This window comes from Chiloscyllium plagiosum, chromosome 3 (assembly GCF_004010195.1).
Source record: "Chiloscyllium plagiosum isolate BGI_BamShark_2017 chromosome 3, ASM401019v2, whole genome shotgun sequence".
Lineage (NCBI taxonomy): Eukaryota > Metazoa > Chordata > Chondrichthyes > Orectolobiformes > Hemiscylliidae > Chiloscyllium > Chiloscyllium plagiosum.
This window is the reverse complement of record NC_057712.1, coordinates 11,292,992-11,317,170: the sequence shown is the minus strand read 5'-3', so window position 1 is coordinate 11,317,170 and position 24,179 is coordinate 11,292,992. Positions and strand designations below refer to the sequence as shown.

The following is a 24,179-nucleotide window of genomic DNA, read 5'->3' as shown; positions in this document are numbered from 1 at the left end:
CTCTATAACACTATATTCTGCATTCTGTTCTATTACCCTGATGTACTTATGTAAGGTATGATTTATCTGGATAGCATGCAAAACAATATTTTTCATTGTATGTCAGTCACATGTGACAATAATAAATCAATCAAATCAATAACTATCTTGTTATAAAGAGATCTGGGCCATTCACTCATTCTCTGTCCACAGGTTTTGCAAGAACTACTGAGTAATTCTAGCATCTCATATTACAGGATATGAATTTAGTCAAACCTGAGATAAAAATTGAGGGTGAAGGAAATGTTGATGGTAGAAGCAACAACCATATCTTCTGTAATGTTTCCAGAGTACAAGTAATGAAGCTAGTGAAAATATTCTTTTCCAAGACTGTATTAGTAACTTTCTAACCTACTCAGTTCTTCAAGTTGCCTCTGTAACCGATCATGATCTTTCTCAAGTTGTTCCAGCTGTGACTTGCAGAGGTGGAATGTGGCCTAGAAATCAAAGGAATAGAAATAATTCCAGATAGCTCTAAGTCTTGCACGTGTTTGCCATGTCACAGATTTTAAATCTAACTTATGGCAACGGATACCAAACGTAGATTGGCACAAGTTCATTGCCTCACACCATCACTGATCTGGGACATGATTAATCAAATATGAGTTTAACTTTTCATATCATTGAGTAGGCTGTGCAAACCTGTGCAATTAATCACCTTTCTTAATTCACAGCTACCAGGCAGTGCCAAAAGCTAACTTAAGATCTACTTTAAAAATATCTTGGCAATGCTTTTTGATGCCATTCATCAAGACATACAGTACAGAGGAGATGCTCGGAACCATCGAGCCCATGCCAATTTATCCACACAAACCCCACTTTCCAGCACTAGGCCCAATAATCTTTAATATGATGACATTTTAAATGTACTTTTTCAAGATTGTGAGGTTTCCAGCCTCTACTACCCTCCCAGATTTCCAGATTTCAACTGTCCTCTGGATGAAAACATTTTTCCTCAAATCCCCTCTGCCCTTTGACTTACATTGCCTCATTATCATCCCTTCAATTCAGGTGAATAGTTGCATTCTATCCACTCCGTCCTTGCCTCTCACAATCTTATATACCTCAATCAGGTCCCCCTTCAGCTTTCTCTGCTCTAAAGAAATAACCTAAGCTTATTTGGTTGCTCTTCATAGCTAAAATGCTCCAACCCAGGCAACATCCGGGTGGATCTCCTCTGCATGCAATTCATCTTCATTCAAATTATTCACACTTAGAAGTAGAGTTACTTCGAGCATAGACACACAAAAATGGAAAGAAAATAGAAATTGGTTAATTAATGCTGTAACTGCCTGTATAAAATCTTCCTGAGACAGTCCGTCCACCTGTAGAAATTTCACCTGGCCTATGCATTGTTTTATTATTTAACCAGCAGTTCTTATTAAAGATGTCATTCAGTGAGAGAGATATCATTGGAGTTAAGTGCAGATAGCACGGCCCTTGGGTTGGGCATGTCATAGCCAGCATTTTGAGAGATGCATGAACACAGTGGTTTGGGGCAACAGTTTCATGCACGACAGAGGAGTGGAAACAGAAGTGTAAACAATGTTCATTGGCATATCAGTCGCCATAATTGATGACAGACTTTCCACTCAAAGGACTGTTGAGGTCCTTAAGTGAGTAACTAAGGGCCACTGAAGAGATCCATTCTGCCACCAGGATAGTGGGAGGACTCTGCAACCTGGGAAATGACTGTCTACAAAAATACCTTCATTGTGGCACGCAATGGTGCATGGAGAGCAGTCCTGCCATCAGCAACAACCAGCCTCTCCTTACCAATGCCTCAATGAACTGGTCCTGGAAAGCCTGGTCTGCTCACCTCAAATCCAGGGCCTCCTTCATCACGGTTGGGCCTGGTAGGCAGCATTACTCGCAATGGCTACCAGTCCGAGTGGCACTGCTGGGACTGAGGAGTTTCCAGTTCTTTGGTTGATTGAAAGCACTGGGGGTTGGATATCTGCCTTTAAAGGGACAGGAGTCTCGACACAGAAGTGTTAATTGCCATATGGGTATCAGGGAAATTCATGGTGAGATTGCTCACAGGTTGCCAACCCATCAGAGGCACTGCTGCCACTATGAACTTCTGATCAAGCTGTGTCGTATTGGGATTTGCAAAAAAAATCTGGGAAATCACCAACTTGGGACCCCACATCCAATCCCCTCCTTTCCATTGGCAGGCTCAATGCAGTGCCACTGACCTGATGCCTAACCTTGAAAAACCTCTGTGCTACCTTTCCAACATCCACGTAACAGAAATGTATCTCCAATCCACTGAGCTAATGGCCATCTGCAACTAAAACATTCTTCTGAGCATACAAACCAAATAATGCCACAGTACATCTGAACAATTAATTAAAATTATATCACTTACAGATTACCAGAAAGACGTTCATGCGTTATATTTTATTTCTACAATTCCTGAAACCCTTTACAAAGAACTAAAATCTTCCTTCCACCTTCTGCCACAGCCCTCATGCTTTTCCACCCATTTAGGGTTCAAACTGGGCAGCTTGCTTCGACAGTATACAAAAATTCACCTACTATAATGTGCCTCAAGGCTGAAAAACTGGTATACCACATAACTTCACCTGAATACCTTAAACACACTCACCTCATACACACATTGTGGACTGCTTTACCTGGCATCTTTACAGCATCTGCAAACAATTATATTTCATCTCACCTAATCGTACTAACCTCACTTTCTTTACATGCTTTCTTCTTTTTTTGCATGCTTTCCTTCAGAGTAAAGAGCTGTCTTCGTGACTGTACTTTCACATCTGTAATTTTCTGCAACTGATCCTGAGCTGCTTTAAGTTTTAGTTCTGCAAAGTTCACCTTGGCCTAATAGAAGAGGGAAAATAATTCCGGTAGGTTCTCTTTAATCTTTCCAGAAAATGCATCCATTTATATTGCACTTCTAAGGTAGAAAAGTGATTATGAAATGAATGTGATGATCATCTTAAAATGGACATTCATTCAAATATATAAAAACGTAAATTAATCAAAAAGAGAAAACTTTCCCTTCATATAGGCAATTAAATTAACAATTGTAAGGATGATTGAAAAATAATTCAAGATTATTCAAGATTGTAATAGTCAAGATTATGAATGAAGAATTCAAAAGATGAACTCACCTGCCATTCTTCTAGTTTTTGATTATATGTAATCTCATTTATTTGTTCTCTGTTAAGACAATCTTTTATTGACTCCAACTCCTTTTCAATCTCAATGACCTACAGTACAAATGAATATGTTTATTTTCTTTACTGGTTAAAATTCCAAATAAGATTTTGTGGGATGTATTTTCCATAGCATACAGAACTTTAAAGTTCCATGTTCATGATTTTCAATTAAAAATCTATGGTTCGGAACAGATAGCAGTGTGTTCTTTTGTAGATTTCTTAGTAGATATATTTACTGATTGGTCTTTATTTGGCTAATGGCATATGAACATCTGTGTCAAAACCAACTCTGCATGAATTCTTTCATACTTTACATACTATAGAGAGCCTGAGAAAGTATGATATCAATTTGGAAGAGAATGGGTGTTGAAAATACTTCAATATATGTTCTGACTTCCAAAGGCCAATTTTTAACCTAAACTGCTTCCTTGTCCAGCTACAGCCATAAGATGTAGGAGTAAGAGTAGGCCATTCGACCCATCAAGTCTGCTTGGCCATTCAATGAAACCATGGTTGATCTGATGATCTTTAATTCCACATTCCTGCATTTTCCCCAAACATTTTGATTTCTTTACTGATTAAAAATCTATCTCAACCTTGACTATACTTAATGATCCAGTCTCAGCTGCCCTCTTCAGTAAAATAATTTCACAGATTCACTACATTCAAAGGTGAAATTCTTTCTCATCTTTCTCTTAAATGTGCATCCTACTTTGAGATGATGCTGTCCAGTTCTAGATGGTGAAACAACCTCTCAGCATCTACCCTGTCAAGTCCCCTCAGAATCTTGTCTGTTTCAATAAGGTCACCTCTCATTCCTCTAAACTCCAGTGCCTCTAAACTACAAGCCCAATAGACTCAAACTCTCCACTTAGGATCCCTCCATACGTAGGATCAATAGAATCTCCTCTGTTCTGCCTCCAATGTCAGTATATCCTCCCTTGGATAAGGGGCACAATACTGTTCACATTATTCTAGCTATGGCCTTTCATTGATTTAGCAAGACCTGCCTATTTTGATATTCCATTACCTTTGAAACAAAGACCACCATTCTATTTGAATTCCCCATAATCTGAATGCTAGCTTTTTGTGATTAATGCAACAGGGCACCCTGCAAAATTCCTCTGTGCTGCATTTTTCTGCAGTTTTTCTCCATTTAAATAATCTTCAGTTCCTCTATTCTTCCTGCCAAAGGCATAACCTCACAATTTCCAAAATTATATTCTACATGCTAAGTTTTTGCTCACTCACTTAACCTATCTAAAATCTTCTGCAAACTCTTTGTGTCACTCTCACCACTTGCCTTCCCATCTATTTGTGTGTCATCTGTAAATGTGGTAATAGTACATTTTTTTTCCTTATCCAAGTTATGAATCTTTATTGTAAATAATTATGGCACCAGCAATGATCCCTGTGGCATTCCAATAGTTACAGGTTGTTAATTTGAAAATATTATAATCCCCTTTTTCTCACATCTGTCTTCCACGGCATGGTGGCTCAGTGGTTGGCACTGTTGCCTCACAGCGCCAGGGACCCAGGTTCGATTCCAACCCAGGGCAACTGTCTGTGTAGAATTTGAACACTTTCCCCATGTCTGCGTGGGTTTCCTACGGGTGCTCTGATTTCCTCCCACAATCCAAAAGATGTGCAGGTGAGGTGGATTGGCCATGCTAAATTGCCCATAGTGTTAGGTGCACTAGTCAGGATTTAAATATAGGGTAGAGAAATGGATGGGTTACTCTTCGGAGGAGCAGTGTGGACTTGTTGGGCCGAAGGTCCTGTTTGCATACTATGAGGAATCTAATCTAACCTATTAGTTAAACAATATTCTACCTATGTTAATATATTGCCCTTAACACCATGAGCTCTTTTCTTATTAAGTTGGCCAATGCGAGGTATCTCATTGAGTGCCCATTGGAAATCCAAATATATTCCATCTACTGGCTCCTCTTTAATAATCCTGTGTGTTACCTCTTCAAAGGTTTATAATGAATGTCAGGCATGATTTCCCCTTAACGAAGCCACGCTGATTCTGCTTGGTTATAGTGTACATTTCTAAATGTTCTACTGTTACACCAGTCATATAGATTTTTAACGTTTTCCCAATGGCAGATATTACGCTAACTGATCTGTTTTATTGTCTCCTTTTTTTTGAATAAGGGTGCTACATCAGCAGTTTTCCAATCCTTTGAGAGTTTTCCAGAATCTGAAGATTTACGGAAAATTATCACCAGGTAATCCATTATCACTGTGGTTATGTCCTTTAATATCAGATTGGAAGAATCTGACCTTTAGCCTCATTAGTTTCCCTAATACTTTCTCTCATGATATTAATGGTATTTATCTCTTCTACCCCTTTCGTCCTTTCTTTATTTAGCATCTATTAATGTTTATCAAAATGACCAATGCAGTGTATTTATCGTTAGTCTGCTACTTACTGATTCCCAGTTTCGTTCTTTAAGAGGTCTATGTTCACTTTGACCTCTCTTTTCCTTTTATATATAATTTAAAGAAGCTCTAGCTGTTTGTTTTGATATTACTTGCTAGTTTAACCTCAAAGTTTATTTTCTCCCTCTTCCTTTTTATTTGGTCATGTTTGGTTAGTTTATAAAACTTGCCAATCCTCTGGCTTGCCACTAATATGTGCTGGATTTTACATTTTACCTTTCCATTAGATACTATCCTCAGTATCCTTGGTTAATGATGGTTAGATTATCCCTTTCCTAGAATCTTTCTTCTTCATTAGAATATCTCTTTGTTGTGAGTCATGATGTTTTTTTTAAACATCTGCCATTGTTCCTTAACTATCTTTTTCATGAAGTCTACTCCAGTTAACTCTGCCCTCACTCCTTCCTAATTACCTTTATTTAATTTTAGTTTAATTGTTCTGACTGAAGTTACTCATTCTCAAACTGAATGCCAAATTATGCTATATTATGGTAATTGATTCCCAGATAATTCTTATCCTAAAATCATTTATTAGGCTGCCCCATTACCAGATCAAAGATAATCTGAGGTCTGATTCAATCCACTTTTGTTGGTCTGGAAAATTATCCTGAATACACTGCATGAAATAATCCTCATGGCTTCTTCAGCCAAGTTGATTATCCCAATCTACCAGAAGATTTAAGCCACCAATGATTAATGTTTATCTTGTGATATGTGTCCTCATTATCTCCTGCTTTGTTCTCTCTCCCACTATAAAGCTACTGTTAGAGGGGTTATAGACTATTCCCATTGGTGAGTTCTTCCCCTTGTTATTTCTTACCTACACCCCTATGGATTCCACATCTTCCGATCCAGCTGTCGTACATAATCTCTCACTCGCCTAGCTACCCCACCGCCCTTTCCTTCCTGCTGTCCTTTTGAGAAATCACATGCCTTTGAATATCTGGTTCCCAGCTTTGGCTTGTCCTCATCCTGTGTCTAACTAGCCTGTCTGTCACCTTACCATGTATAATACATTTAGACATGTCAGTCAGAGCAGTCTAAACTAGCAAAACTAGTGGGACTGGAAACAATGTGGAGAAGTTAGATTAGTGCATATCAGCAAGACCAGTAGAATGTAAGAAGTGTTGAGAAGGGAGGCAAATGTTCAATTAGAGCAGCCTGAATCAGTGGAACTAACCAGATTGTCAACTGTTATCAGTCAGAAAGAAAGTATTAGTATTGTAGGGAAACATATTGGTAATTGGTTGGTTAACTATTACAGTTAGCTCGGCGCAACATTGAGAGCTGAGGGCCTGTTCTGTGCTGTATTGTTCGATGTTTAGGATCTGCTTACCAACATTTAGCAGATTAAAAACAAACAAAAAATTAAGGAACAAGAGAGCAACTTTCTAAACAGTTTTATTTGAGTGAGTAAATTGTGCTGATTATTAATATTTAATCAGTAACTTGTAAGGTTTCATTAGCAGTTGTAAGGTATTCTAGTATTGGTTAGACTTCTTTTTTAATCAAGAGGAAAGGGTCAACTTACAAAATAATGGCAAGATTGTTTCTGTTTTGACATGTTCTGTGTTATGTCATGCAGGACACGTTCAGTCTCCTGGTTAACTATTTGTCCAGGAAATGTCATCAGTTACTGTTACTTTAACTCCAAGTTTTGGAACTTCAGCAGCAACTGCTGTCACTGGGAGACACCCGTGAGGGTGCCAGTTACTTAGAGCATTTATAGACATGGTCACCCTGTAGCTTAAGAATTCGCAGGGGGAGAGGGAGTGGGTGACAACTAGACAGTGAAAAAGAGATGTAGCAAGTAGTGCAGGAGTCCTCTGAACACATCTCATCTTCCAACTAGTATTCAACTCTGAATACTGATGTGAGTGATCGCTCATCTGCACGTGCAGTCAGGGGCAAGTCCACAGAACCACAGGTGGTTCAGTTGCAAAGGGTGGTACAAGGAAGACTTGAAGAGCCAAAATGATGGATGATTCAGTAGTGAGGACAGCAGGCAAATTTTCTGCAGCTTTTGAGATTTCAAGATGGTGCATTATCTGTCTGGTGCCAAGTGTGAAGGACATCACTGATTGGCTGCAAAAGCATACTGACAGGGTAGGGTGAACAGCCAGCAGTCCTGGTCCATGTTGGAACTAGCAAGGTAGGTAGAAGGAAGGATGTCATTCTGCAAACAGAATTTGGGGAGCTGTGTAGAAAATTGGCAAGCAAAATCTCAGAAGTAGTAATCTCCAGTTTACGCCCAGTGTCATGCACAAGTGAACCATAGAAATAGGAGGATAAGACAAATGAATACATGACTGGAATGTTGGTGTAGGAGGGAAGACTTTCGATCGCTGGATCATTACAATTGGCTTGGAGCAAAAACCTGTACAGGCTGGCTGGTTTACAGTTGAACAGAGCTGGGGTTCGGTTCCTTCAGGATGTTTTGCTACTCCCATTGGGAAGGCAAAAGTGTGAAAAGCAGGAGATAATATCAGAGAGGAATACCAAGATGCACAAAGTACTGGGAGAGATATGCAGCACGAGAATAGAGGATAGTACAAAATTGGCTGAGATCAAATTGAGTTAGGAAGTAATAAAGACTAAATCAGTGTGTATGGGAATGCATAGTGTGTGACTGAGAAAAAGTGATTGCCATGTTCCTGCTGACATGTGAATCCTATAGACATGACAAAAATGAAAGAATTGCAACCATATAAATTCTTATCATTTGAGATCTTTTAAAGAATTATACAAACAAAATTTCTATTTGTTTACCAATGCCCAGGCCATCTGATTCTTGAGCTGCTCTAGTTTCTCCTGCTGATCATTCAAATGTTCAAGGCTTTTATAGCGTCTTTCCATTTCCTTGACTTTCTTCTTTAGTTCTGCTAGGTACTTGGGAAAAATTGAATTATCAATTGTTTCAATGTTTTTTATTATGAATTTATCTTAGCTGCACAACAGCATTGCGCAGAGAGATGTAATAATAAAAATCACTTTTAATATAAATTAAGGTCTTTAACTCTGTACATGTCATCACGTGTGTCATTCCTAATGCATTGAAGGTTAAAATTAAAGTTTAAGCCAACTAACAAAATAAAGAAAATTATTGAGTTTTCATTTGACCAAGGTAACTTTATATGATTTTAGTGTTTCTTGTTGTTATGACGGCCCATTGCTGAACCTAACATAAAATGGTCGCCAAGGGTTTTCGAGTCCTCGAGACATACAGCATGGAAACAGAACCCTTCAGTCCAACTTGTCCAGGCTGACCAGGTTTCTCAAACTAAACTAGTCCCACTGGACTGTATTTGGCTGCTCTCCCTCCAAACCTTTCCTACTCATGTACTTGTCTTTTAAATCTTGTAAGTACACCTGCATCTACCACTTCCTCTGGCAGTTCATTCCACATACAAACCATCTTCTGTGTGGAAAGGTCACCCCTCAGGTCCCTTTTAAGTCATTCTCCTCCCGCTCCCTAGTTTTGAACTCATCAACCCTAATGAGCATTACATATTACGTAATAGGTTGCTAGCGCTGGGTCCTGAAATTTTAGCAGGATTCTCCTGATCTCCTCTCATAGCTTTAGTGAAAATCTTGATATTCCTTTTAGTTGATATGAAATGTCTGAAGAAGTTTGTTAGCTGAGACAGTAACTTACACTGTCAGAATCATGACCTTTGTACCCATGGCAACCAGATGAGATAGGTATAATGAAATTATGAATGCAGCGAACAAACTAATATTGAGGGACACATTAGTTCCTTTTTACTGAATTCCTTTAAACAAATAGCTGTGGGTAGCAGAGAGAGGTCCCTACCCTGCCAGCAGGGAGGATTGACTAACAGATGGAGAAAACAGGGATCCGTATCAACCTTATCTTGGGAAATAATGCAGGGCAAGTGATTGAAGTGTTAGTGGGGGAGCACTTTGGGACCAGTGATCATAATTCTATTTTAAAATAGTTAGGGAGAAGGATAAGCCTTGTATAAAAGTTAAGGTTCTTAACTGGAGTAAGGGCAATTTTGATGGTATGAGACAGGAATTCTCAAAGGTTGATTGGAATAGACTGTTCATCAGTAAAGGGATGACTGGCAACTGGGAGGTTTTCAAATCTCATAAACCAAGCATTGAAGAGCAAATAACATTGTAGGGGGATAAAGGCAATTTATGATTAGGGAAACATTACTGCTGTACTTAAAGTGGATATTTCTGAGGGATCGTCCATTGAAGCTATATAGGTGGAGCTCAGAAATAAGAAAGGGATGATCACCTTATTGGGGTAGTCAGTGGGAAACTGCAGAGCAAATATGTAGAAAGATCTCAGATATATGTAGGAACAAAATGACAATAATACTAGGGGATTTAAACTTTCCAAACATGGATTGGAACTGCCATAGTTTAAAGGGCTTGGATGGGGAGGAATTTGCTTAATGGGTTCAAGAAAATTTCCTTCATAAATATGTAGATGTACCTACTGGAGAAGGAGCAAAATTTGACCTTCTCTCAGGAAATAAGGCAGGGCAAGTGACTGAAGTGTTAGAGGGGGAGCACTTTGGGGCCATTATTCATAATTCCGCGAGTTTTAAAATAGTTAGGGAAAAGGATAGGCCTTGTATAAAAGCCAAAGTTATTAATTGGAGTAGGGCCAATTTTGATAGTATGAGACTAGGAACTCTCAAAATTTGATTGGAATAGACTGTTTGTAGGAAAAGGGACAACTGACAAATGAGACGCTTTCAAAAGTGTGATAATGAGAGTTCAGAGGCAGTATGTTCCTGTTGGATTGAAGGGTAGGGATGGTAGGAGTAGGGAACAATGGATGAATTAAAAATATTGAGGCTCTGGACAAGAATAAGAAAGAAGCATATGTTAGGTATAGACAAGTGAATTCAACTGAATCTCTTGAAGAGCATAAGGGGTGTAGGGACATTCTTAAGAGGAAATTAGGAGGGCAAAAAGGGGATATGAAATAGCCTTGTCAGATAAGGGTAAAGATAATCCAAAGAGATTCTACAAGTACATTAAGACCAAAAGAGCAACTAGGGAGCAAATAGGACCCCTTAAAGATCAACAAGATCATCTATGTGTGGAACCATCGGAGTTGGGAAAGATATTAAACAAAGACTTTGGGTCAGTATTTACTATGGAGAAAGACATAGAGGTTAGGGACTGCAGGAGAATAGATACTGATGTCTTGAAAACAGCCCATGAGACAGAAGGTGCTGGAGGTCTTAAAAAGCATTAAGTTAGATAATTATCCAGGATCCCTGATCAAGTACATCCCAGAATGTTGTGGGAGGCTGGAGAAGAAAGTGTGGGGCCCTTAGCAGAGATACATGTAAACATCAATAGCTGGGTGAGGTGCAGGAGAACTGGAGGATGGCTAATGTTGTGCCTTTACGTAAGAAAGCATATAAGAAGAAGACTGGGAACTGTAGATTGGTGAGTCTGACATCAGTGGTGGATATGTTGTTGGACAGATTCTGAGAAATAGAATTTATATACATTTCAAGTGGCAAGGACTGATTAGATTCAGTCAGCATGGCTTCGTGCATGTGAAATTGTGTCTCATAAATATGATTGAGTTTCCTAAGGACATGACCAAGAAGGTGGATGAGGGCGGAGTAGTAGATGCTGTCTACAAGCACTTTCAGAAAGCCTTTGACCAGGTATGGTATGAAAGACACCTGCATGGTAGACTAGTTAGTGAAGTTAGATCACATGGGATTCAGGGAGAGCTTGCTGATTGGTTATAAATTGGCTTGATTGTGGGAGACAAAGAGTGGTGATGGAGGGTTGCTTTTCGGACTGAGGCCTGTGTTTTGCATCAATCAGTGCTGGGTCCACAGATATTTGTTATCTATATAAGAGATTTGGATGAGAATTTAGGAGGCATATTTAGTAGGTTTGCAGATGACACCAGTATAGTTGAGTGAAAAAGGTTATCTAAGATTACAGAACATAGAACATAGAAAAATACAGCGCAGTACAGGCCCTTTGGCCCTCGATGTTGCGCCGATCCAAGCCCACCTAACCTACACTAGCCCACTATCCTCCATATGGCTATCCAATGCCCGTTTAAATGCCCATAAAGAAGGAGAGTCCACCACTGCTACTGGCAGGACATTCCATGAACTCATGACTCGCTCAGTAAAGAATCTACCCCTAACATCTGTCCTATACCTACCACCCCTTAATTTAAAGCGCTGCACCAGAGTCTTATACAACTGCAACATGACCTCAGGGCTCCGGAACTCAATTCCTCTACCAATAAAAGCCAGTACGCCATATGCCTTCTTCACCGCACTATTTACCTGGGTGGCAACTTTCAGAGATCTGTGTACATGGATACCAAGATCCCTCTGCTCATCCACACTATTAAGTATCCGACCATTAGCCCAGTACCCCGTCTTGATCAATTAGGCCAATGGGCTGAGGAGCGGCAGAATGAGTTCCATTAGATAAATACAAGGCATTTTGATAACATGAACAAGGGCAGGACTTATACAGTTAATGATAGAGCCCTGGGTAGTGTTGTTGAACAGAGAGACCTAGGAGTTCAGTTGCATAGTTCTTTGAAAGTTGTGGCACAGGTAGACAGGGGTGTTTAAGAAGGCATTTAGCACACTTGTTCATTGTTCAGATCTTTGAGTATAGGAGTTGGGATGTCATATTGAGATTGTACAGGACGTTGGCAAGACTTTTGAAGTAAGGGACGGCACGTTGGCTCAGTGGTTAGCACTGCTGCCTCACAGCGCCAGGAACCTGGGTTACGATTCCAGCTTCAGGTGACTGTCTGTGTGGAGTTTGCACGTTCTCCCCGTTTCTGTGTGGGTTTCCTCCGGGTGCTCCGGTTTCCTCCCACACTCCAAAGATGTGCAAGTTAGGAGAATTAGCCATGCTCAGTTGTCCAAAGTGTTAGGTACATTAGTCAGAGGGAAATGGGTCTGGGTGGGTTACTCTTCAGAGGGTCGGTGTGGACTTGTTGGGCCGAAGGGCCTGTTTCCATACTGTAGGGAATCTCATCTATTGTGTACTGTTCTGATTCCTGAAGAAGGGCTAATGCCCGAAACGTCGATTCTCCTGTTCCCTAGATGCTGCCTGACCTGCTGCGCTTTTCCAGCAACACATTTCCATCTACTGTTCTGATCACCCTGCTATAAGAAGGACATTAGTAAATTAGAGAGGGTTCAGAAAAGATTTATAAGGATGTTGCCAGACTGGAGCATTTGAATTATAAGGAGAGTCTAGAAAGGCTAGGACTTTTTTCTTTGGAGTGAAGAAGATTGAGAGATGACATTATGGAGGTTTATAAAATATGAGGGCATGGATAAAGTTAAAAATCACACAACGCTAGGTTATAGTCCAACAGGTTTAATTGGAAGCACTAGCTTTCGGAGCGACGCGCCTTCATCAGTTGGTTGTGCAGGAGCAGCGGTCCGAAACCTTGTGCTTCCAATTAAACCTATTGGACTATAATCTGGTGTTGTGTGATTTTTAACTTTGTATACCCCAGTCCAACACCGGCATCTCCAAATCATGGATTAAGTGAATAGCAAAGGTCTTTTCTGTAGGGTAGGGGACTTCATAACTAGAGGGCATATTTTTAAAATGAGAGGGGAAAGATTTACGACTTTATGACAGTTTAATTGTGAAATATCACTTGTCATCATAATTTCAAGAAAATAAACAAATTAACTCAAAATTAACTTAATCAGTATCTGACAAATATTTGGGCAGGAGCATGACAGTCTGAGGCGATGTGGCAAACAGTGACATTAATGTTGCATGTAACCATAGTAATGTGAATTGTATAAATACTCTGGACTTGGTCTGGGAGTGCAGAGTGTCTCAGAGATTTCCTCTCTGACCTCTCCCACACTGCGTTGGTAAAGAGCTCTGAGTAAAGATCAAGTTGTACTTCCGAACTCAGGACTCAAGCCTCCTCTTTGACAAATACCCCCTACACTTATATTAATTACTTTCAAGCTAACACTTCAAAACCTTATATCTGTCAATAGGCCTGATCTTGCAGTTCACATTTATGCAGAGCTAACTCCCTCGGAGCAAAATATGGTTAGTGTTAATTTCATAAGAAATAGGAGCAGGAGTAGACCTTTAAGCCTTTCGAGCCCATCCCTCCATTCAATGAGATACCAGCAATTCCTGTACTCCAACACTATTTCCTACACTATGCCTTTTTTCTTGATATTTTCAATATGTAAAAATAGATCAATCTCAGTCTTGAACATACTCAGTGATCAGGCCTACACAGCCCCCGGGGTAGACAATTCCAAAGATTCATTACTGTCTGAGTGAAGTGATTCCTCCTCATCCCCAGTTCTAACTAGTCTGCCCCTTAGTTTGGAATTCTGTTGCCTGGTTCCATACTCTCCAGCTAGGATTTCCCAGGACTCATTGGTGGGATGGGGAAAACATGAGTATTTTAAAATTGCATTTTTCATATAACATGGTTAATCTCATGTTGAAAGTTTCTTCAATGGGGCAATCCTCTTTGTAGACGTACTTCTTGCCATTGTGGATTTTCATCAACCAACTGAGTTAATCAAACAGTGTGCAAAGAATGTTTGAATAGAGGAATCCTACCATTAATCTAGCATCTAATTGCAGTAATAATTATCTGTGTTTCCCCGACAATTGTATAGTACCAAAAATCTGGGTGTATAAAGACACACTCTAATTTGTAGGCAGCAAAGATTCATTTACAGAGGTTGTCTTTGATTGGGAGTTAGAAAGAAACATTTGGTAAAGTATTATTTGTTCATACTAATGCTTCACAATTTCTTTCTGTGCTTCTGTTTAGTGGCGTAATGCAACCAAGATCAAAATGTATACTGAATTAGCTCATGTGGATTGCACCTGAGATGGAGTTACATGAACATCAACTCAACTTACTTCATCCTGCTTTGCAATCTTCTCCCTTGTTATTGTCTTGGTCTGCAGTATTTGAGAATAATCTTCTTGCATTTGTTCTAGTCGAGTAGCTTTCATGAAAAACTTCAAAAATATGCATGTTTTAAAGCAGCAACATTTCTTATTTATTTGCTGTAATCTTGCTTTTGGGCAACATCGAGACAAAGTTATTAAATCTCTGCTTAAATAAATATAGCTATTTAGTAGCAGGCATCCTAAAACCACAAAGCTCACATCATCAACAACTCTGATTACAATTCAATGTGTGAATGAGTTAAAATTAACTAGGAGAAAGTGAGGACTGCAGAAGCTGGAGATCAGAGCTTAAAAATGTAATGCTGGAAAAGCGCAGCAGGTCAGGCAGCATCAAAGGAGCAAGAAAATCGACGTTTCGGGCATAAGCCCTTCTTATTCCTGAAGAAGGGCTTATGCCCGAAACGTCGATTCTCCTGCTCCTTTGATGCTGCCTGACCTACTGCGCTTTTCCAGCAACACATTTTTAAGCTCTGAGTTAAAATTAAGTTAATTCTGATTAATCAAGCAGTTAGTTGTAACAGTACTGGTCTTATCATTTCCAGTTAAAGAAAAGGCAATTTGGGGTCTAGTTCCACAATACTTTCCAACAATCCCTGCAGTAAATGTGCAGGTGTGCATACAAGTTAAGAACAGCATTCTGATCGACTGTGATGTTTCTCCCCTCAATATGACCGAATAGTCTGCCAGTCTGGGTAATGTCTATTGAACTGAGAGACCAAAGAGTGACTGAGGCCTCGAGAAAAGTAGCCCAGAAAGAAACTAGTCTCTTCAGATCAGCATGAGAAGATTTTTGGGAGATTGGTAAGAAAAGTAATTGTTGTTCTGTACTATATTTGCAAATTTTCATTGCATGTAACAGCATATAGAAAACTATAACTGATGTCGTGTGGTACAGATCATATGTGCAAAACAGAATCTTTTTCAATTCTCAAATGAGAATGCATTTAAAATATCAGCTTATATTATAATAGGCAATTATTTTAATAGTTGCCTATAAAAATGCAATTCAACTAAGAGTATTGTTCAATTCACTACAAATTAATTGGTGTCTCTTATCAAAACAGAACTAAATAATATTATACTTTCTTCATTGAAAATGAAATTACACAAATTAAGTCAAACATATTGATGCAGTAATGAGTATAAGATTGAATAATGTTTACTGCACTGAACTTTTAAAAGAAAGGTTGCCTTTTCACATAAATATGTACAACACAGTTTACCTTATATTTTTCCGTTCCACTTTTTGATTTTAACAGAAGTTTACTCATTTCTTGATTTAAAATGGAGACTGGGTTATCCACCTATAGCAACAAAATTGCATTATGATCTGGCATGCAATTTTATCTGTCCAATGTACAGACAAGGAATGACAGTACTGAGGGGTCATAATAAATAACTTTTACAGCATACTAACTATTGGAATACATCGTAAGTTGTGACGAGTCTCCCTCTCTTTACAAGAACAAATTAAAGTTAGACTTTACTGAAATGATGCACAGACTTGAAACTGACAATTTATTTAAATAAGACATTTATTGGATGATTATTTGACTGGAAATTATGTGCAAGAGTATGGAGAAAATGCAGAAAATTAGCTCATTTAACAAGACAGTGTAGACATGATTACCTAAATGGACCCCTTATGCACTGTAACATGTCCATGATTAGTTTATATCAATTAATCATACATAGTTCTGACAGCCTGAATATATTATACATGTGTATTTCCTTGCAGTCCTGTGTTTACGAAAACAAAAATGAAATGTGATATTTCTCTCTGAACACAAACATTATAACAGATGCCTTCGAACCCTCCTTCAACTGTTTGGACCAAGTAGGCTCAAGGTCTTCCCTGTTCAACTGGTCGTGAAGTTATAAACTTTAGAGAGTTCAAACCAATTAAAGATCTGCCTCTTTCTCCAAAGGCCTCAGTAATAGCTGAAAATTAGAGTCACTGCTTCGAGCTGAAAGGGCTTACAGGGATGACCAGGTGGCTTTGATGAAGCTCTAACAACAGTAGCTCATCTTCTCATTCGCCACTTTAGAGCTTCTGTATTCAACACTGAGTTTTAAACATCAGTAGAGCATTCTAATAACTTAATGGAGATGTCAAGAGAAGTTGTGGTTAGGTAAATTTGCTAGGGTTCAGTGTACATGTGAAAACTCACCTTAAACCTATACCTTCTGGTTTTGGACTCCCGTACCTGGGAAAAGACCTTGTCTATTTACCGTATCAGTGCCCTTCATTTTTCTATAAACCTCTATAAAGGCCACCCCTCAGCCTCCGACACTCCATTTACTCATAACGGATTCAAAATGTCAAGTCTTGCCCACAGATTCTGCATTTGTCCAGCATTCTGTGTGATTGTTTCAGAGTTCCAGCACCCGCAGCTTTCTGTTTTCATCCTTGCATTTATTGTTGGAGGTACGGATGTAGAAAATGCAGGAGAATATTTTAAAAGATGGTTTGCGGTAAAGACCATCTGCTCCAAACCTAGTTTGGAGCCAGTAGTTGATGGGGGACATACACCCTTCTTCATAGAAGCATTGAATCAGTGACAACCACTTATTTGGTTGTCATGGCTAAAATATGGCCCCAGATCCCGTAGCCTGTAGAAATATTGTGGACCTGATCATCCCCCAAACCCTGCCTCTGGAAAATTTCAGCTACTTATTCAGTTTTTTCCTTCACTGATGCTTCCTGAAATTAACACTGAAATTGCTGGAAAACCTCCACAGCATCTGTGGAGAGAAAGCAGAGTTAGTGTTTTGGGTACAGCGACCTTTCTTCAGATGCTTCCTGGTGTATTAAGCTCTTTGTGTGAATTGAACAGAATGACAGCTGTGCCAACATCTCTACCAGAGCTATAAACTTTTTGGAATGCACAGTGTACTCCCAATGCGCAATACCATTACAGATGACCATCAGGAGCTTTTTATCCTAATGCAGTGTGGCCAGCATGCCCCTGTGCAGTGCCAGAGTGTGAGTCCTCCAGCAGGGATCTGATCAGTCATTCACAAAGGTTCAGCACAACTTCTCAGCTTCAGATTGTAAGCCCCTTTCTGGTTTCTAACTCAGGATGGGATCTGGAATTTGAAACCAGCGCATTGCTACTCAATAAAGTGTTCACTGACTGGGTGCATGATCATGGGACAATTCAATTTGTACTATTTTAAAAGTCTGTTAATTTGTGGATTAGAAAGCATCATAAATTCCAGATTGGAATTGAAACAGTCGGCCATGTCTAGAAGGTTCCATGGTTGATGGGCTCTAAACTCTCATTCTTCAAAGAAATATTCTAATTCTACACTGTGTGCATCTAGCTCCATCAAGTGGCAGTTGTTGGCCTTAGAGCCTTTTCGAAATGGTAACAACAGGTCGTTCTGTTATAACATGCGTTTCATCAATGCAAATTCGTTGTAACGCAATTGATGAATTGGGGATGCTGTTTCTAAAGTGAGAACTTTTAAAACACGTTGGCTGTAACACAATTACAGCACCAACGCTTTAAGCGCTGTTTCTAAAGTACAATTTTTCTATAATGTGGAGCTGCACAAGAATATAACCATTACGTTATAGAAGAGCTTGACTGTACTTTTCATGAACTCATACAAATTCACTCCTCGAGGAAGTCCTAACATACAGGTAGATTGGTTCAGGTGAAGGACATGCTGCTAAGAATTTTTGTGTGAAACCATAGGCATTCATCTCTTCCACACTGAATCTAGCATTAGAAGAGAATGAGTTAAAAAGTTCAATATAAAACAAAAACTCAATTTGATCCAAGGCACCTATCATGCTCTGCTCCTGTGAGACTATGTAAAGGTTGGCACTGTACAGACTTTGTTGAACTGAAAAGCACTGCATGTTTGAATATTTCAAAGGTTTATAAATCCTCGAAAATATGGAATTACTGCATGATTGAAATAATTTGTAAGCAGTAAAAGTGTCTTTTATCCAGAAACTGCTAAACTTTCTAACGTGGTAATAGTAAAGCAGAAAACCTTTATTAGGGAACAATGAGTGCTTTGAGTCAACAGTTAGAAAACTGAAAAAGATCTTGGAATATTACTAAAGTCAAACTTCAACGTGTTCAACCAGTACAAAGCAACATCAATGAAACCAATGGAATATTGAATGATATAGTGAAAACAGCTCTTCAGATCTCTCTGGGTCGTGATGTTAGATGGCCCTCCTCATATGTAACTAACTCCAAATGCAGGACAGAATAGAAATGCTGCCAGATCTTCTAAAACTCCAGCATCAAGTTGCTGGCTAGCCAGCTTTCTACTAGTATTAGGACCCAGAATGAGGAAGTGCCAACTGCCAAGAGCACTAACACTCGATACCCCCACATAGGATACTGCCAGTAGAACTGCTCCTGGACTCCCAGGGTCAAGCAGCCATCATGGAAAATGTTATGTGGAAGGGGTGTTGTTGTGGTGTCTCTATCAGGATATCAATATGTTTTTAAGAGACACGCTCCTGATATGGCCCAGCAGTATCAGCATGTCATTCTATATCTTCCCTCAGATCATTTTGCATCCTATTCCTTTCCCACTTGGCAACCTGCCCAACTGGCATCTTAAACTCTCCCAAACTGGCATCCTCCAACCATCTGTGGGCGGCACGGTGGCACAGTGGTTAGCACTGCTGCCTCGCAGCGCCAGAGACCCGGGTTCAATTCCCGCCTCAGGCGACTGACTGTGTGGAGTTTGCACATTCTCCCCGTGTCTGCGTGGGTTTCCTCCGGGTGCTCCGGTTTCCTCCCACAGTCCAAAGATGTGCAGGTCAGGTGAATTGGCCATGTTAAATTGTCCGTAGTGTTAGGTAAGGGGTAAATGTAGGGGTGTGGGTGGGTTGCGCTTCGGCGGGTCGGTGTGGACTTGTTGGGCCGAAGGGCCTGTTTCCACACTGTAAAGTAATCTAATCTAATCTAATCATCTGGCATCCTAACTCCAGACATCCTAATCCATCCCCAGCTGGCACTCCACTTATTTAATACCCAAGCACCCTATCCAACTGATACCTTATAACCTGGCATTCTACCCTGTTAATCATCTCACACCGTATTCTCCCCAGTATCCTTAGATCACACTTAACATTTTGCAGTTACCATTTACAGCAACTGTCAAAGTGGACCTTTAATTTTCAGAATACAGCAGCTGACTGCTGTGAAAGAAGAATGCAGTTTGCCTTTCTCTGACAGGCCTTTGCTCTGAAATAACTGTTAGAATCGAAGTATCGCTCCACATTTCTGAAGGAACCCTGATTGGCAAAAAGATTCTGACTATCTGAAAATCTCATTGTACTCCGAACACCCATAGCCTTTCACCATATAATTAAAAATTATTTTTAAATAACATTGCCAAAACCCAAACCTGCTAAATTCAAATTCTTTTTTCTATTATGACACAATAGAAATAGTTGAAACATCCGTTAACTTGGAGGTCAGTGGAATTTGCTAAGATCTTGTGAAATTATTGACTGTTCATTGCAGGCTAATTTAAATTTTGACAAGGATCATGAATTGAAGAACAAACCATACCTGTATATTGAAATGTTCTAATATCATGTTGAGTTCTTCCTTCTTTCTAGAAATTACATGCTCTGGGAAACAATGAACCTTGAATTACTAAAGGATCTTGCATAACAGGCAGTTTTCATCAAAGATCTGTATTGTATAAATCATTGATTATATGTTTTATTGTGATCTATTCTTGATTAAATTTTAAAAATATAAACCATAAGTATTAAGTTAGCCTGAAGCAGTGTTTTTTAGAGCAAGTTTCTGCATCTATAGGATTGTGAAGGAGCAAAGATGGCCTTCAGTAGAGTGATGTGCTGTTCCTGTTGGATGTGGGAGATTAGGGAGAGTTTCCATATTCCTGATCGTTATGTCTGCAGGAAGTATCTTTGGTTGTGAATCCTTTCAGATCTCAAGGTTGGAGCGGCAGTGAGAAATTTACAGGAGTTGGGGGTGTGATGGATGGCAGTTATAGGAAGGGAAAAAAACCACAGATACAGTCAGGAAGATGGGTTAACTCCAGAAAAGGTAGGAGAGAGAGGCAGGTAGTGCAAGAGTCTCCTGTGGCTATCTCCATTTCAAACAAGTGGAGCTGTTTTGGAAAATGTAGGGGGTGATGGACACTCAGGGGAATGTAGCACGTACAGCCAAGTTTCTGGTACTGAGAATGGCTCAAATATAATGAGGGGCACATCAGGTTTCAAGTGATCGATTGTGTTAGGGGACTCTCCGGTCAGAGACACAGACAGACATTTCTGCGGCCAGCAGTAAAAATCAGAATGGTGTGTTGCCTCTCTGGTGCCAGGATCAAGGATACCTCCGAGAGGGTGTACAATGTTCTCAAAGGACCAGCAGGAGGTCATTGTACACATTGGAACTAAGAACACTAGAAGTGAAAAGGATAAGATTCTGAAGGTAGAATATAGAAAGTTAGGCAGGAATTTAAAAAGGAGGTTCTCAAGGGTAGTACTATCTTGATTGCTCCAGGTACCACGAGCTAATGAAGGTAGCAATAGGAGGATAGTGCAGATGAATGCATGGCTGAGGAGCTGGTGTACGGGAGAAGGATTCACATTTTTGGATCATTGGAATCTCTTCTGGGGTAGTTGTGACCTGTACAAAAAGGATGGACCACACCTGAATTGGAAGGGGACTAATATACTGGCAGGGAGATTTACTTGAGCTGCTCAGGAGGATTTAAACTAGTAAGGTGGAGGGTGGGACCCCAGGAGATAGTGAGGAAAGAGATCAATCTGAGACTGGTACAGTTGGGAAAAGGAGTAAGTCAAACAGTCAGGGCAGGCAGGGACAAAGCAGAGAATGAGGTCGGACTGATAAATTAAACTGCATTTACTTCAATGCAAGAGGCCTAACAAGGAAGGCAGATGAACCTAGGGCATGGTCAGGAACATGGGACTGGGATATCATAGTAATTACAGAAACATGGCTCAGGGATGGACAGGACTGGCAGCTTAATGTGCCAGGATACAAATGCTATAAGAAGGACAGAAAAGGGGGCAAGAGAGAAGGGGGAGTGGCATTTTTGATAAGGGATAGCATTACAGCTGTACTTAGGGAGGATATTCCTGGGAATACATCCAAGGAAGTTATTTGTGTACAACTGAGAAATAAGAAAGGGATGATCACCTTATTGGGATTGTATGATAGACAACCCCCCTCCCGAATAGTCAATGGAAAATTGAGAAACAAATTTGTAAGGAAATCTCAGTTATCTGTAAGAGTAATAGGATGGAAATGGTAGAGGATTTAAACTTTCCAAACATAGATTGGGACTCCTATAGTGTTAAGGTTTTAGATGGAGAGGAATTTGTTAAGAAAACTTTCTGATTCAGTATGTGGATGTACCTACTAAAGAAGGTGCAAAACTTGACCTACTCTTGGGAAATAAGGCAGGGCAGATGACTGTGGTGTCAGTAGGGGAGCATTCAATGACCAAAATTCTCCTAATTTTAAAATAGTGATGGAAAAGAATAGACCAGATCTAAAACTTAAAGTTCTAAATTGGAGGAAGGTCAATTTTGTTGGTATTAGGCAAGAACTTTCAAAAGTTCATTGGGGGCAGATGTTCGAAGATAAATGGATGGTTGGAAAATGGGAAGCCTTCAAAAATAAGATAGCAAAGGTCCAGAGACAGTGAAAGGCAAGGCTGGTAAGTGTTGGGAATGCTGGATGACTAGAGAAATTGAGGTTTTGATTAAGAAGAAGAAGGAAGCATATGTCAGGTATAGACAGGAGAGAGCGAGTGAATCCTTAGAAGAGTATAAAGGCAGTAGGTGTATACTTCAGAGGGAAATCAGGAAGGCAAAAAGGGATATGAGATCGCTTTGGCAAATAGGATTAAGGAGAATCCAAAGTGTCTCTATAAACACAATAAGGACAAAAGGAATGAAGGAGAGAATAGTGTCCCTCAAAGATCAGCAAGGCAGCCTATGTGTGGAACCACAGGAGATGGGTGAGATACTAAACAAGTACTTATTAAATGAGCAGGACAAATGAGTGGAGAAGGACATGGAAGATATAGAATGTGGGGAAATAGACGGTGACATCTTGAAAAATGCCCATATTGCAGAGGAGGAAGTGCTGGATGTCTTAAAATGTAAAAGATGGATAAATCCACAGGATCTGATCAGTTGTACCCTAGAATTCTGTGGGAAGCTAGGGAAGTGATTGCTGGGCTCCTTGCTGAGATAGTTGTATCATTGATAGTCACAGGGGAGGTGCTGGAAGACTGGAGGTTGGCTAATGTGGTGCCACTATTTAAGAAAGGTGGTAAGGAAACGGAGAGTATGAAACGGACTGGTAAGCTAGAGGAGATACTTGTTAGGAAGGAAGATGTGTTGGGCATTTTGAAAAACTTGAGGATAGACAAGTGCCCCGGGCCTGATGGGATATATCCTAGGATTATGTGGGAAGCAAGAGAGGAAATTGCAGAACCATTGGCAATGATCTTTTCATCTTCACTGTCAATGGGGGTGGTACCAGGGGACTGGAGAGTGGCGAATGTGGTGTCCCTATTCAAAAAAGGGAATAGGGATAACCCCGGGAACTACAGGCCAGTTAGTCTTACTTCGGTGGTAGGCAAAGTAATGGAAAGGGTACTGAGGGATAGGATTTATGAGTATCTGGAAAGACACTGCTTGAGTAGGGACATCCAGCACGGATTTGTGAGGGGAAGGTCTTGCCTTACAAGTCTTATTGAATTATTTGAGGAGGTGACCAAGCATGTGGATGAGGGAAGAGCAGTGGATGTAGTGTACATGGAATTTAGTAAGGCATTTGATAAGGTTCCCCATGATAGGCTTATGCGGAAAGTCAGGGGGCATGGGATAGAGGGAAATTTGGCCAATTGGATAGAAAACTGGCTAACCGGTCGAAGGCAGAGAGTGGTGGTAGATGGTAAATATTCAGCCTGGAGCCCAGTTACAAGTGGAGTTCCGCAGGGATCAGGTCTGGGTCCTCTGCTGTTTGTAATTTTTATTAATGACTTAGATGAGGGAGTCGAAGGATGGGTCAGTAAATTTGCAGATGATACGAAGATAGGTGGAGTTGTGGACAGTGAGGAGGGCTGTTGTCGGCTGCAGAGGGACTTAGATATGATGCAGAGCTGGGCAGAGGAGTGGCAGATGGAGTTCAACCCTGCCAAGTGTGAAGTGATGTTGCAGCTGTACAGGACCTTGGTTAGGCCACAGTTGGAGTACTGTGTGCAGTTCTGGTCGCCTCACTATAGGAAAGATGTGGAAGCTTTGGAGAGGGTGCAGAGAAGATTTACCAGGATGTTGCCTGGAATGGAGAATAAGTCGTACGAGGATAGGTTGAGAGTTCTCGGCCTTTTCTCGTTGGAACGGCGAAGGATGAGGGGTGACTTGATAGAGGTTTATAAGATGATCAGAGGAATAGATAGAGTAGACAGTCAGAAACTTTTTCCCCGGGTACAACAGAGTGTTACAAGGGGACATAAATTTAAGGTGAAGGGTGGAAGGTATAGAGG

General features: G+C 40.2%; 1 protein-coding gene across 6 annotated transcripts in view; it reads right to left on the bottom strand.

Moving 5' to 3' along the window:
- Nucleotides 1–24,179, bottom strand: part of LOC122540973 (structural maintenance of chromosomes protein 6-like) — a 119,689-nt gene that overhangs the window by 60,148 nt on the left and 35,362 nt on the right. For all 6 annotated transcript variants that reach the window (XR_006309476.1, XM_043677385.1, XM_043677351.1 and 3 more), the window contains 7 exons: nt 20,192–20,253; nt 15,863–15,943; nt 14,586–14,687; nt 8,442–8,561; nt 3,177–3,275; nt 2,737–2,883; nt 391–476 (listed from right to left, as the gene is read on the bottom strand). Coding sequence is in view for 5 of the 6 variants with exons in the window: in XM_043677385.1 (XP_043533320.1) it covers nt 391–476; nt 2,737–2,883; nt 3,177–3,275; nt 8,442–8,561; nt 14,586–14,687; nt 15,863–15,943; nt 20,192–20,253 (697 nt within the window). In the remaining variant the exon portion in view is untranslated. The remainder of the gene's footprint in view (nt 1–390; nt 477–2,736; nt 2,884–3,176; nt 3,276–8,441; nt 8,562–14,585; nt 14,688–15,862; nt 15,944–20,191; nt 20,254–24,179) is intronic.